Raw genomic sequence first — 13,208 nt, forward strand, 5'->3', positions numbered from 1 at the left:
GTGTTGGCACATTGGTCAGATTCCACTGCACTAGAACACCTTTCATGGTAGTTTGACTGAAATAGAAGCAGGCTTCAAAATACTGCAGAAAACACGGATTCCGGGCACCTGGATGGCTCAGTGGTTGAGCACCTGCCTTTGGCTCAGGTCGTGATCCTGGGGCCCTGGAATCGAGTCCTGCATCAGGCGCCCCACAGGAAGCCTGCTTCTCCTTCTGCCTATGTTTGTGTCTCTCTCTCTGTGTCTCTCATGAATAAATAAATAAAATCAAGGAAAAAGAAAAGAAAACACAGATTCCTGTGAGCGTCTAGGGGAAGCAGAGTAGCCTAGCAGCACGCAGTTTTCTTCACAAAGAAACACCAGTACAAAATGCTTCCTTATGTTCAGGGAAAGACTGATGGGACTGTGGGCCCAGCTAGAAATGGCAGGCAGGCCCACAGTCAGTCTGCCAGCCAGCCCCAGAAACACCCCCATCCCAAACTGCCCAAGAAGCTCCTTGCAGACATTACCACTATGTCCTCAGGATAGAGATTGTCACTGAAAGAACCATCATCAAAGTTGACTTCATAGAAGGTCTCAGTGGTGAGCCTGACCACCTCACACTGGTAGAAGCGCCCATTCTTGTGCTTGCTAATGACCTTCTGGCCTGCAGTGATGCTCTGCAAGGCCCCCTTGGCACGCTGGAAAAAAATAGAGGCTTGGGTTACTCCCACATGATTTGACAGGCCTGAAAAATGTGGACCAAGACCAACTGGTTTTTCTTTCCCAGGGAAAGACGATGGAAATGGAAAATCAAGAAAGACTAGGGGGTGGGAGCTGAACCAGATCTTTCCAGGTACTCAAATCCCAGCAGGGAGGCTACAAGAAACCAGCAGCATGTTTCCCTCCATAAATGTAGCACCTCCCTAGTTCCCAGTCCACAATGGGTCCTTCTACCATACTATCTCCCAGAATAGACTCTTGTGACTTCCCTATTGTTGCCAGGAACTAACCAAATAGCACCTACGAATGCATACAGCTTAGATACACATCAAGGAAGACACTCAGTGGGGGCTCTGAGCCCAGGCCCCCAAACAATGCACCATGCTAATCTCAGCACTAGCTCTACACTCAGGGCTAAAGCACAAAGACTGAAGATCCCTGGATGTCCTTAGCCGCATGTGACCAGGAGCTCCCATTCTAAGGGCCCTATAATCTCTGAGACACTCACACCACCCTCTCATCCTGAACTTACCCCTGATGCAAATGGATCACAGAGCATCTGGTGGCACTAGATCCAACCACTCCTCCCCAAGTTCCCCCAAGCACTGTGCTCCGTCACGCTGGCCCCCTTACTGTCCCTGAACATGTGTGCCAAACACATTCCCCACCTCAGTCTTTGCCCTGCTGTTCCCTCTGCCTGAAATGCTATTCCTCAGTCATCTGCACACTGGCCCCCTCACATCCAAATGTCAACCTACTGATACTTCCTTAATATTCCTCTTCCATTCCCCTTATCCTGCTACATTTTCATCCACCACCCCTCTGGCCATCTGACATACTGTACATTTACACGTTTCAATGGGTTTTCCAACTGCATGGAGCAAGAGGACAGGCACGGTTGGGTCTGGGTCACTGGTATACTCCCAATGCCTAAACCTGAGCCTAAGATGTAATAGGTGCTTAGTAAGTATTTGAAAGATTATGAAAGAAATACTCAACAGTACCCCATGTTCTCACAGGGTCAGCAGCCTACAGCTGCCAATTTAAGGATCTGGAGTGCTAGGGATGCCTGGGTGGCTCAGTGGTTTAACACCTGCCTTTGGCCCAGGGCGTGATCCTAGAGTCCCAGGATAAGGTCCTGGGATTGGGTCCCGTGTCGGGCTCCCTGCGAGGAGCCTGCTTCTCCCTCTGCCTGTGTCTCTGCATCTCTCATGAATAAACAGATAAATAAAATCTTTTAAAGAAAAAAAAAGGATCTGGAGTGCTGAGGACAATCCCCGTAGTACTGGCCTGGCTCCATAAGCAAACTCCTGCTTCCCTGATCCTTGGGGCTCAGCCCTACACCTCACGCACCACCCCTCCAGTCTCTTTCTCACAAAGACTTTCTCCTCTTCCTGAGCTCCTAACCTACCTGCCCACCTGTCATGCTTAGTCAAAGATCTTTATGAAAAAGAAGAATCCAGTCAGCCAACAAGACCTATGCCACAATCTCAAATGGTAATGACAGGTGTGCTCCTCTAGAGGAGCCCTCTATTGTGTTCTTCACTACCGTATTCATCATCTTTATAAGCATCTCTCCTATTTGACTCTAACTCCCCCAACTAGAGTCTGGCTTCTGACCAGAAGACCCCATGGCAACTCCTCAGTGTGGGGCACCAATGAGCACTATGCCAGACCTGCCGGCCCCAGAGCACACAACCTCCTGATCCCCCTCCAGTGGCTTCCATCTGTACTTTTTCAGCTACTTTGGCTGGCTTCTGCTCTGCCATCTGCTCCTTATATTAGGAATCTCCAGATTCCAGTTTCTAATGGCAACTGGATTGAACTACCCTGTTAAAGACTGCTAAGATCCAAATCTTCACCCTCATAGTTAAAGCAGCCTCCTTTAGAAGCTCCATCAGAGTGCTCCAGCAATCACCTCAATGTCAAATGTCCTATCCTCTTCACTTCTCCCCCTCCTCACCTGGGAACCAGCCCTACTCTGAATCAGTTCTGGCCAGTTAATAGCATCATCGAATTTGCATCCCTTCCATCTTTCAGGGAAAGAACATGAGCCGTCTTAAATAGACACTCCCTTACACCTTCCCCATGTTAATCTCTAAGGCGGTCAACAATCCCTGTCAATTCCACCCATCGTAGGAGCCCATGGTTAGATGTGACCCCCAAAGCTCTACCTCCCTGTATGTTCTCACTTCAGACCTCACTTTAATCCCAAACTAACTAGTCCCCCTGCCTTAAATTTCAGCTTCGAGCCTTTGAATCCACCACTAGAGTAACTGTTAAGAAATATGGCTCAAAATCAATTTTTGAAAAGTTCTCATCTAGTGGAAGAGAGATCAAATTCCTAAATGGGGCAGTCCAGGGCCTTAACCGCCTGGCGCCGCTTGTCTTTCAGTACCTGCCATATTCCCAGAACCAGCCTCACATGCACCTTCTCCTGAGCCTTGCTTGTTCTGCTTCTGAAGCCCTGAATGCCCTCCCTCTCACAATTGCTACTTATTGTTTAAGTCCCAATTCAATTGCCACCTTCTACCCAAACTCTTTCATAACTTGTCTACCTAAGATGACATGTAATTTTCTCCAAGCTTCACTATTTAGAGAAGCACAAAAGTCTACTGTACGGTGGTTAACAGTTAACTCTTCCGAGCACTCTCTACCAGCTGACACTATCTGCAGAGCTCCTGCTACATCCTAGACACCGTGTTAGGGAAGAGGGACACTCATGTTAATAAGCTAGGGCCCCCTCAGGGAGGGGTGGCAAACAAGTAAACAGATAATCACAAAGAATCGACCACAAGCAGTTTGATGCTGATTAGGAGGTACAAGGCAGGGAGCAGAGATGGATGAGGGCCACCTCTTCATCCCTTCCACATTGGCACTCTCCATAAAGCAGGACTCTGGAGAGAATACTTGCTGACACAATAAATGGATAGCCTGCAGAGAAAATGACCCTAGAAACTGTCAAGAGGATTCTAGAATGGCATCCTCCCTCACCTCCAGATTAGGGATCTTGTGTCGAAAGCAGGTAATGAAGACAACAAAAGGCCAGTCATCGGGCTGCATCATCACCCCAGCAGCCTGGGCACAGCTCACGTGGAAGGCAGTTGGGCAACGGCCGTGAGAACATTGCACACAGCAGCCAGCGGTTCTTTTCCTCCGCTTCTTGCAGAAGACGCATTTCTACAACACAAGGGAAGCAAGCCAGTGACTCCAGCAGCTACCACTGCAGTCTCCTCCACTGTTCCCCTGTCTAAATGCACACAGCCAAACCAGCACCTTCTTCCCGAAACAAAAGGGTACATACACCTCTTTCAACCTCCTATATGAATACATGTGTCCTCAGTAAGTAGTTTTAACCATATGGTGCCTCACAAACCTTGACCAAAACCAAGGGTAAAAGATGACCACTGGGCCTCAAAAACGTTATGTTCTCCTCCACCCAGAGACATATAAATGGGGCAATGACAGAGAGAGTCCCCAAGCCCATTCCCTCTTCCTTACCAGTTTGAAGCGGGGCAAGGGAATTTTGCTCACATCCACTGGACTTCTTTCGGCAATGTTGACAAACCTTGCTTCCAAAATTGCCACAGCACATGAGACGTGGACCCACCTGCCAAAAGGCAAAGGCTACCTCAGTCACCTCTGGCTGTAAGGCCCTGTTGCCTTTTCACCAAATCTATCAATTCAGGGGGGGGGGGGGGGGGGCCCTGCACACAGTGCTCCCTCCCTAGCCAAACAAGGCCTCTTCCTTCCACCTGCAAGGTCCAGGGACTTGGCAAGGTAAGAACCAGGAGTGTTCACACTGAGTACAGAAATGGGTCCCTACTATACGGCCCTGCATTAGCACAGGGTTGCGCTTCTTACACCACAAACTCATATAAAATCTCTTGCAAAATGAGCAGAAACACAGCTGATTGAAAGGGGTAGGTTTCAGGAAGTGAGAATAAATCAGAGAGCTCTATATAGACCTCTTTTACCACAGAAGCTGGGTGCTTCCTCAAAATGTCTCCATCTGTCCCCCGTCTGCCAGTAGCCATAGGTCTCCCCTCTAGGCCTTCACCCAAACCTTTCCCCTGGGCTGAAATGACCTCTCCTTCTGATCCCTGCATCCACAGCAAGCTCACTCGTTAAGGTCTGGCACAGGCCCCACCTACTCTGACAGGTCTGTTCAATGGACATTTTGAGAAAATTACAGTTCTGGGCATTTTGATAGGAACATGATGTGACTCTTAACATCAGACCAGATAAAAGCTATCACAGACAATGTGGGGCCTACACAGAAGCTGTCTGTATAGTATTGGTGGGGCTCCTCTGCAACTGTGGGAACAGACTTGTTTGGCATGACCCCACAGGAGCAGAACTAGGGATATAGGGTTAAGGTGGGAGGCTCAAGGAGAGCCACTTCTGCTCCAAGTAAGGAAGAACTTTTAACAGCGCTCTCCCACAACTATGAGGAACAGGATAACCTCAAATAATGGCAGCAAGTGCCTTTGAAGGCCTGGAAGCCGGCAGCCCAGGGTGGCTCAGTGGTTGAGCACCACCTTCAGCCCAGGGCATGACCTGGAGACCTGGAATCAAGTCCCATGTCAGGTTCCCTGCTTGGAGCGTGCTTCTCCCTCTGCCTATGTCTCTGCCTCTGTGTGTGTGTGTGTGTGTGTGTGTGTCTGTGTCTCTCATGAATAAATAAATAGAATATTTAAAAGAAAAAAAATAAAGGCCTGGAAGCAGCAAGCAGAAGAGCTGTCTATGTGGAACAGAACAAAGGATCGGGGAGGTTCCTGTACTGCAGGCAGGCTCCAATTCCCACAGGACGTTAGCTAGAAGCAGGATATTCACCACCGGCTGCCCACCAATCTGTGTGCACTACAGTCCCTCGGACAGCCAGCTTTTCCAGAGCAAAAACTTCATCCACCTCACACTTCTACCTCAGACCAAGTAAGCTAAGACCAGGCACAAAGGGTCAGCTCAGTAAGAAAAGCTGCCTGCTGGCTAGGATGCCCAGACTTCTGTAGGTCTGACTTCACAGCAGGTGGGCGAGGCTGAGCTCTCCTCCATGTCCCACTCTGCTCCCCAAGGACACTCACCCTCCTTCCAACAACAGGCCTGAGCCAGGCAGAGTGCGCCTGTGGACAAGGGCTCACAAGCCCATGCCCATGGCCACCTCTGCACCAGCCCCAGCTACAATAAGGTAACTGTCTCACTTCTGGCCCATGGGGCCACTACATGGTCTGTGCAGGATCCCCACACCCTCATGCGCCTGTCTTAGCTCCTCCAAAAGGAAGACATCACTTATATCTCTGCCTCGGAGGAGAAGCTAGATTGGAAAGGTCTAGAGCTGCTTGGCTCCCCTTGGCAACCCATTTTCAAAATTAGTCTTGGAGATGCTATTCCAGCTCCAACAATGTGCTTCCCAAACCCTCCATCAGTCATTTTGATGAACGGCCACTGCCCTCTCAGAGCCTCTCCAACGCTGCTCCAGAGCTGAGCAGCGGAGCCACTGCTCAGAAACTCACCTGTCATCATTGGCTCTCTGTAGGGCTCCCCCTCGTAGTGAGCACAAACAGCAATCCTGCCAAGAAGGGATGGGGAGGAAGGGCGGTTACCACCAAGTCATTAACATCCAATCTGCTCTCTCCTTGGCCTCCTTTGGGTAACTGCAGCCTCCACATAAGAAAGTGGCTTAATGGCATGTGGGGCCTCGCCTACACAGTCCACATAAGCAGGACTCCCCCACAGGAAGACAAGGAGACCACCCAGAGCTAAAGTATACCAAGTATTTGCCTGACTTAACATAATCCTCTTCGTTGTTAATAGTAACAGCTGTAAGTGGTCACCAAGAACGCTCTGTCCAAACTGAAGGCATTACAGGTCTCTGCCCGCCTCCTACGTGGGGTGCTGCCAAGGTTCCGGGGCAGGGGATAAAGAGGAGAGAGCTACTAAATGAAGCATCTGAGCCCCGTTCTGATGGCCCAACCCAATAGCTAAGTTCTTTAAAGGGGGTTATAGCTGGTTCACAGGGGGACCTACTTGGTCCAGATACAATGTAGCAAATACAACTTTCAGACTGATACATGTCCTGCCATAGCTGAGCAGCAACCAGGCTATGGGGATTTATTCTGACAATACCCACTCTGACATCACTGTGAACCAGGCCCTGTGCAGACTGCTGGAGACAGAAAGCCCACATGAGGGGCACCTGGGTGGCTTAGTTAAGCGTAGGCCTTCAGCTCAGGTCATGATCTCGGGGTTCTGGGATCAAGCCCCATGTCGGACTCCCTGCACAGTGGGGAGTCTGCTTGTTTTCCTGTCCCTCTGGCCCTCCCTCCCTTTGTGATCTCTAATAAAATAAGTAAAATCTAAAAAAAAGAAATAAGAAGAAAGAAGAAAGAAGAAAGAAGAAAGAAGAAAGAAGAAGAAGAAGAAGAAATAGAAGAAGAAAGAAGAAGAAAGAAAGAAGGAGGAGGAGAAGGAGGAGGAGGAGAGGAGGAGGAGGAGGAGGAGGAGGAGGAGGAGGAGGAGGAGGAGAAGAAGAAGAAGAAGAAGAAGAAGAAAGAAGAAGGAAGAAGAAAGAAGAAGAAAGTAAGTCCATACAAAAAAGAAGAAGAAAGTAAGTCCATACAAAAAAAACCTGGCCCTGAGCAAACCCCAAGTCTCACAGGCAAGACAGCAACACTGTGGACACACTCACCTCCTCCAGGGCATTGGCTGAACATCGAGAACACATCCAGTCTTCAGAAGCCTTTGTCGGGGGGACCCCATAGCAACCTAACAAGGACACCAAGATGAGTAAATTAAACCCAGAGACCAGAGTAAGAATATATACTTGCAACTCTTTTCCATATACCACCAGTCTGAAAGCTGTAACCAAATCTTACAGAAAAACCTCTGAATTCTAGAGTCAGGGGCCCCAGGATTCACCCACACGGTATGGCCCAAGGTCTCAAAAGTCAAAGACTGTAGATTCCCTGGTACGAGCACGCAGGGAACTAATCCCTCCCTTCTCCCCCGGTATGTGCAGCCCAGAGAAAAGTACAAGGTTGACTACACAAGCAAAGACCCCAAAATCAATGGTGGAACTTCAATTATCAGCAGCGAACTCCCCAACAACACAAGAGCAATCTTTGCACTTGAGGGCCTAGGAAGGCCCCTGGAAAGCTGGGGTGAGGCCAACATGGGGTGAGACCACAGTGAGCAGGCCTCTGGGTCAGGCCGTAGAGCAAAGGTGAACCACTCACTGGCATGGACGCGGACACTGCACTTCTTGCAGGAAACTAGAAGACTAGTGCCGTCCTCCTCAAGGTAAGGGGTAGAAAGGTTGATGTCGGTGCTGCAGCCAGTGGAGGTGAAACACATTTCTGGAATCAATGGCTTGGTCCTCTGCTTCTGGGGGGCCAGAGCTGAAGTGTTTCCACAGCTCTGACTAAGGCCTCCAAACTCAACCTAAGGAGAGCAAGCAGGGGCAGCCCTCAGTGAGCATGTGCCTGTATTCCCAGCTTCCCACCTGCTCTGTCAGCAGAAAGCTGCCTCTCTTACTGGTAGGACTCTGGCTACAGTTCCTAGGTGGCAGCTATTATCCCAGAGCTGCTAATTGAAGTTACCTCTAATGACTCAAATTCAATTTCCCACAACGGCATCAAACAAAGGCCCCTGGGGACAACTGAGGAAATGGAGCGAGGTAAGAGGCAACTGGGATTTCAATCTTTCCAAACCAAGTGGTAATAAAACGCGCTGAGATGTTAGCAAGGTTGCTCTCGTGGGCTCCCCTATGTGTGGCACTGCATGGTGGCCCCCGCCCAGGGAGAGGACCCAGAGCTGGTGCTCCTAACAGACTAGCGTGATTTCCCCCAGGGGCCAACAGCAGTGAGTCACCTAAGCTGCAAGCACTGCCACATGGCTGGAGACCCACCTGTGATTCCTGGCTAGGGGTCCCTTCAGAAAGAATGGTAGGTCCATGTACTTCCCTTGACAAATACCCTAACTGCAAATATATGCTGGCACTACCAGCATTTCAAGGACAGGGCCTCAAATATGTCAACCCTAAGTACATGCCCCTCATGAAAACAGAGACCCACTTGATAGGTCTGCTAACAGTACAACCAGGCCATGGTTGTACTTGCCTCGCAGGCAAGGGCACATACAATTCTTCAGTTCTGCCTTTTTTCGGTCAATGGAAAGAAGCAGTGAGCTACTAACCCAAAGTATGTATGGTCTCACAGTTCCATTCTTTGGCAAGCGTGAAATCTGGGGCCATGCCAGGCTCAGTGCAGCCATGCCAGGTCACCCTGTGCAGGTCCCAGCTGAGACCAAGCTCCTCACCTGGCACATGCTGGTGTGGATGGCCATCAATGCCCCAGGAACCCAAGGGGCACAGATGAACTCAGCCCCAGTGCCTCCCCCTCCTGCACACCTTCTACTCCTACCTCCCCACCCTAGTTTCACCAACACCCACTGTAGCAAAGAGAAAGGAAAGACTGTACTGGAGGCTCTGGCAGACTAAAGAAATGCACAGTGCTTCAGCCTGGCCAGGAAAAAAAAACACCTGGAAGGAAGAGTTTCTGACTAGAAAGATAACAACAGATTTCTCTGCAAATGGTGTAAATGCCACAGGGTACAGGGAATCCCCCCAAGGCTAAGCCACACCCCAGTTGTTCTGCAAACCATTCTCAGGTAAAAACTCACATTGCTGGATTATCTGCCTGGAGAAACCTGACTACAGTACATGGATGGGGCAGTGAATACTAGAAGAACATGTCTTTCCCAAGACAACCAGTGACAAGCTCTGTACCCACAATTAAACCTCGCTTCCCTCCGGACTGCTGGCTCTGGATAAAAGGAGAGGATGAAGTGGGCTTACCTGATGGTAAGTCTGAAAGATCATACAGACAGCGCAGTGAGGGGCCTGCTGGGCCATGGTCTCATTGAATTCCTTTTCAGCCTCAAAGTTTGGGGGTCGGTTCTGCCATAGTTGGCTCAGGGGCTTGGCCCAGGCCTCTGTCTCCTCAGCCTCCTCCTCAGGGGTCAGCTGTTCAGACGACTCTGGAGCAGAGAGCAGAGCACAAGTCAGCACCAGCCCCGTACATGTGTAACTCTGCCTAGAGAGCAGATGAGCTCAGCCTGGTTCCAGGCTGGCCTAAACCTAAGACCCTATAGGTGATAAAGGCAAAGGGCAGAAGCAATTTTCAACAGACTTCTTCAATACTTGTATGATACTGCAGATGGTCCTGCCTGTAGCCCCTTCTCTTCTTACCCAGAGTCCAGCCTGCTCCTCTCCCCTAACAGCTGCCTGCGTTCAAAGCCTGTGCCCAAGGGCAGCACAGTAAGACACAGTCTTGCCAGAAACCACGTTACTTGTTGTCTCCGGTATGTTAGCATGTTGAGTCCCTACCTTTTAAGAGTTTTCTCTACAGTTGCACTGAAGGGAAAAAAGGGGGGGAAAAAAAAAAAAAAACAAGGAAATGGCAAGACTTAAAGGTTTTTATGTCATGTGCGTTAGTCAGAACTTTCTAGTTCCCTCTGCAAAGGTTGGTGGGACAGCTGCCTTTTCTGGACAGGGATCCCCAACTGTCCTGGCTCTGCTCAGAGGAAGGTAGAGCGTGACCAAGACGAACCCTCTTTCCCACACCTTAAGTCTAGGCCAAGGCCTAACACACAATCATGGCCCACAAGACAAATGCAATCCACTTGGGGGGCTAAGAACTGTTTTTACATTTTTAAAGGATTAAAGGGAAGAAAGAAGAATATGTGAAGCCTATGAAGTCTGAAATATTTACTATCTGGTCCTTCACAGACCTCTGGTCTAGATGACAAATTTGTGTCTCTTCATTACTCTAACACAGCAGAGTGTAGGATTCATTGGGCCCCAGCACTGCCTGAGGAAGGAAAATCCCCTCCAGGTGCCATCTTCCCAAAAGAAAGGGACACACTGCTGAATGGAAAACAAAAAAACTGGGCTCAAAAAACAAGATGGATGTGATACAGGTATACCCCTTCCAGTTCCCAGTAAATCAGTGAGATGGACTTAGCCCACTGGATTCCAACATAAACCATGAAGGAGGGAGGAAAATACCACAACTCTAATATTATGGGTCAACGGAAGCAATCTTTGGTAAAAGGAGCAACAAACATCAAAATAAATGAAATAGTGTTTCTCCAGATGCTCCCCCAAGTGAGGGAAATATGAGAGGTCACATTTGGGATGTCCTTCTTTGGCGAGTGAGTCCAAAAAAAGGTCCAAGTATGACACATCTTACAGGAGATTGGCTCCATGCCAGTGACACTACGTGAAGCCCTCATTGGAGTCACCATATCTAGCTATGTAGAGGCATCAGGAATCCCCAGCTAGGATCTCACTTCCCAGACAGAACCACTATGAAAAGGCCCTACAGATCTAAGCAGAACAGCCCAAGGAAGGCGCTGGTATGTACTTGCACTAGGTGCCTATTTATTTGTTCATTTCTAGCAACTCCAGCTCAGTGCGAATAGTTACCTACTCTGCCTTCAGTCATGTTAAATGACCCCTGGCAGCTGCCATGTGTGTGACCTCAGTCAAGTGTACTGTTAACGTAGTGAGGTAATTGCAGACAATTTTTTTTTAAGATTTATTTATTTATTTATTTATTCATGATAGACATAGAGAGAGAGAGAGAGAGAGAGAGAGAGGCAGAGACACCGGCAGAGAGTTCGAGAAGCAGGCTCCATGCCAGGAGCCTGACACGGGACTCGATACCGGGACTCCAGGATCGTGCCCTGGGCCAAAGGCAGGCACCAAACTGCTGAGCCACCCAGGGATCCCCATTGCAGACAATTAAAATCAACCTATACAAGCCCTATCAAACAGGCCGACCAGGAACTATGGTGCCTAAACCAACACAAGTATTTTTCTTATCCTGGGCAAAACAAGAGTGACCAAGATTGAATAGAAGAAACAGAAACAGACAGCCTCTCAAATCACAAGAGAAAAATTAACACAGGGATATCTGCTCTGTTTACCAAACCATAGGTGGTAAAACAAAACAAAAGAAAACAAAACAAAAAAACAGGCAGCCCTGGTGGCCCAGCTGTTTAGCACCGCCTTCTGCCCAGGGTATGATCCTGGCGACCCGGGATCGAGTCCCATGTCAGGCTCCCCGCATGGAGCCTGCTTCTCCCTCTGCCTGTGTCTCTGCCTCCCTCTCTGTGTCACTCATGAATAAATAAAATCTTAAAAAAAAAAAAATCACTCCACTTATAACCACTGTAATGAGAAGGAAAAATGTTCACTATGTTAAGTGAAAATTGCAGGAAATTTACAATTTACATGTATAAACCATCACTGAGATGCACAAGAAAGATGTATTTCATTGAGTATTTTATTCCTCGATTAAAAAAAATTTGGTGGGATCCCTGGGTGGCGCAGCGGTTTGGCGCCTGCCTTTGGCCCAGGGCGCGATCCTGGAGACCCGGGATCGAATCCCACATCGGGCTCCCGGTGCATGGAGCCTGCTTCTCCCTCTGCCTGTGTCTCTGCCTCTCTCTCTCTCTCTGTAACTATCATAAATAAATAAAAATTAAAAAAAAAAAAAATAAATTTGGTAAGGGGAGGCGCATGCTAGACTAAGAGACTAAAGAAACAAGACTTTGAAATGGGTGACCCCGGTTTGGTTTATACTGGTTTAAAGGGAAAAAGCTATGAAACACACTTTTGGGATAAGTAGGGAAAAATTAACATGGACTGAAGATGGGAGAACATCATGAAACACTGCCTATTTTCCTAGGTGTGGCAACAGCATTTATATGACTCTTGAGGAAGTGCCTCTCGGTGCACTTCAAGTGACCTGATGAGGACAACCCACTCTCATGTGGTGGCAAGTGTATGCGGCATGTACCCCAATAACACAAGCAGAGCGAGCGCCCACGGCAACATGGCAGCGGCTGCTGACAACAGGAGGCACGCACGGGGCTTCCATCTCTTCAACATTTCCACATTTAAAATTGATCATGAATAGCTGTGAGGTCCTACGTTATTATCTCAATGGCATCATTATAAAAAGACATACATGGATATAATCTAGTATCTGGCTAGGAAAATCAGGAAGATTAACACATTAAGACATGCAAGTGGTCACCTTTGCAGGGTAATTCTGTTGTCCTCTCTATAAATGTTTCCTGTTCCAATTTCCTACAACCTCTATTTGGAGCCTTTAGAGCACCAGGGGGTTGGGGTCAGGGGATCCTGAAGCTAGGCTGCTGCTACCCAGAGAACCCAAGCTCCATCTGGGCCAGAGGAAGAGCAGAGAGACTTCTTAAGACTCTGACACAGGCTCTGGCCTACTTTTGACTAGAGGATCTCAAGACTTTCCCCACTCGCTTATCACAATCCTACTACCAAGGAAAACAGCAGAGATAGGGATCAGAAGAGAAAGGGAACATAGGGCTTGCTTCAGGAGCAGGGAGGCTGGTGAGAGTCTGGGCCTTCTCACCCAGTCACTGGTGCCAGGAAGGGCAGGGCAGGAAAGGACCTGGCATCA

General features: G+C 48.8%; 1 protein-coding gene across 8 annotated transcripts in view; it reads right to left on the bottom strand.

Moving 5' to 3' along the window:
• KDM4A (lysine demethylase 4A) overlaps window positions 1-13,208 on the bottom strand; it is a 48,691-nt gene that overhangs the window by 3,675 nt on the left and 31,808 nt on the right. For 7 of the 8 annotated variants that reach the window (XM_025420415.3, XM_049094087.1, XM_025420418.3 and 4 more), the window contains exons 13-19: window positions 9,557-9,738; window positions 7,938-8,142; window positions 7,391-7,467; window positions 6,216-6,271; window positions 4,204-4,312; window positions 3,697-3,882; window positions 510-680 (exon numbers count right to left, since the gene is read on the bottom strand). In XM_025420415.3, coding sequence (XP_025276200.1) covers window positions 510-680; window positions 3,697-3,882; window positions 4,204-4,312; window positions 6,216-6,271; window positions 7,391-7,467; window positions 7,938-8,142; window positions 9,557-9,738 — 986 coding nt within the window. Of the gene's footprint in view, window positions 1-509; window positions 681-3,696; window positions 3,883-4,203; window positions 4,313-6,215; window positions 6,272-7,390; window positions 7,468-7,937; window positions 8,143-9,556; window positions 9,739-13,208 lie in introns of those variants that run through there. The other variant, XR_007402267.1, reaches the window with a different exon arrangement.

The sequence above is a fragment of the Canis lupus genome, chromosome 15 (assembly GCF_003254725.2).
Source record: "Canis lupus dingo isolate Sandy chromosome 15, ASM325472v2, whole genome shotgun sequence".
Classification (NCBI taxonomy): Eukaryota; Metazoa; Chordata; class Mammalia; order Carnivora; family Canidae; genus Canis; species Canis lupus.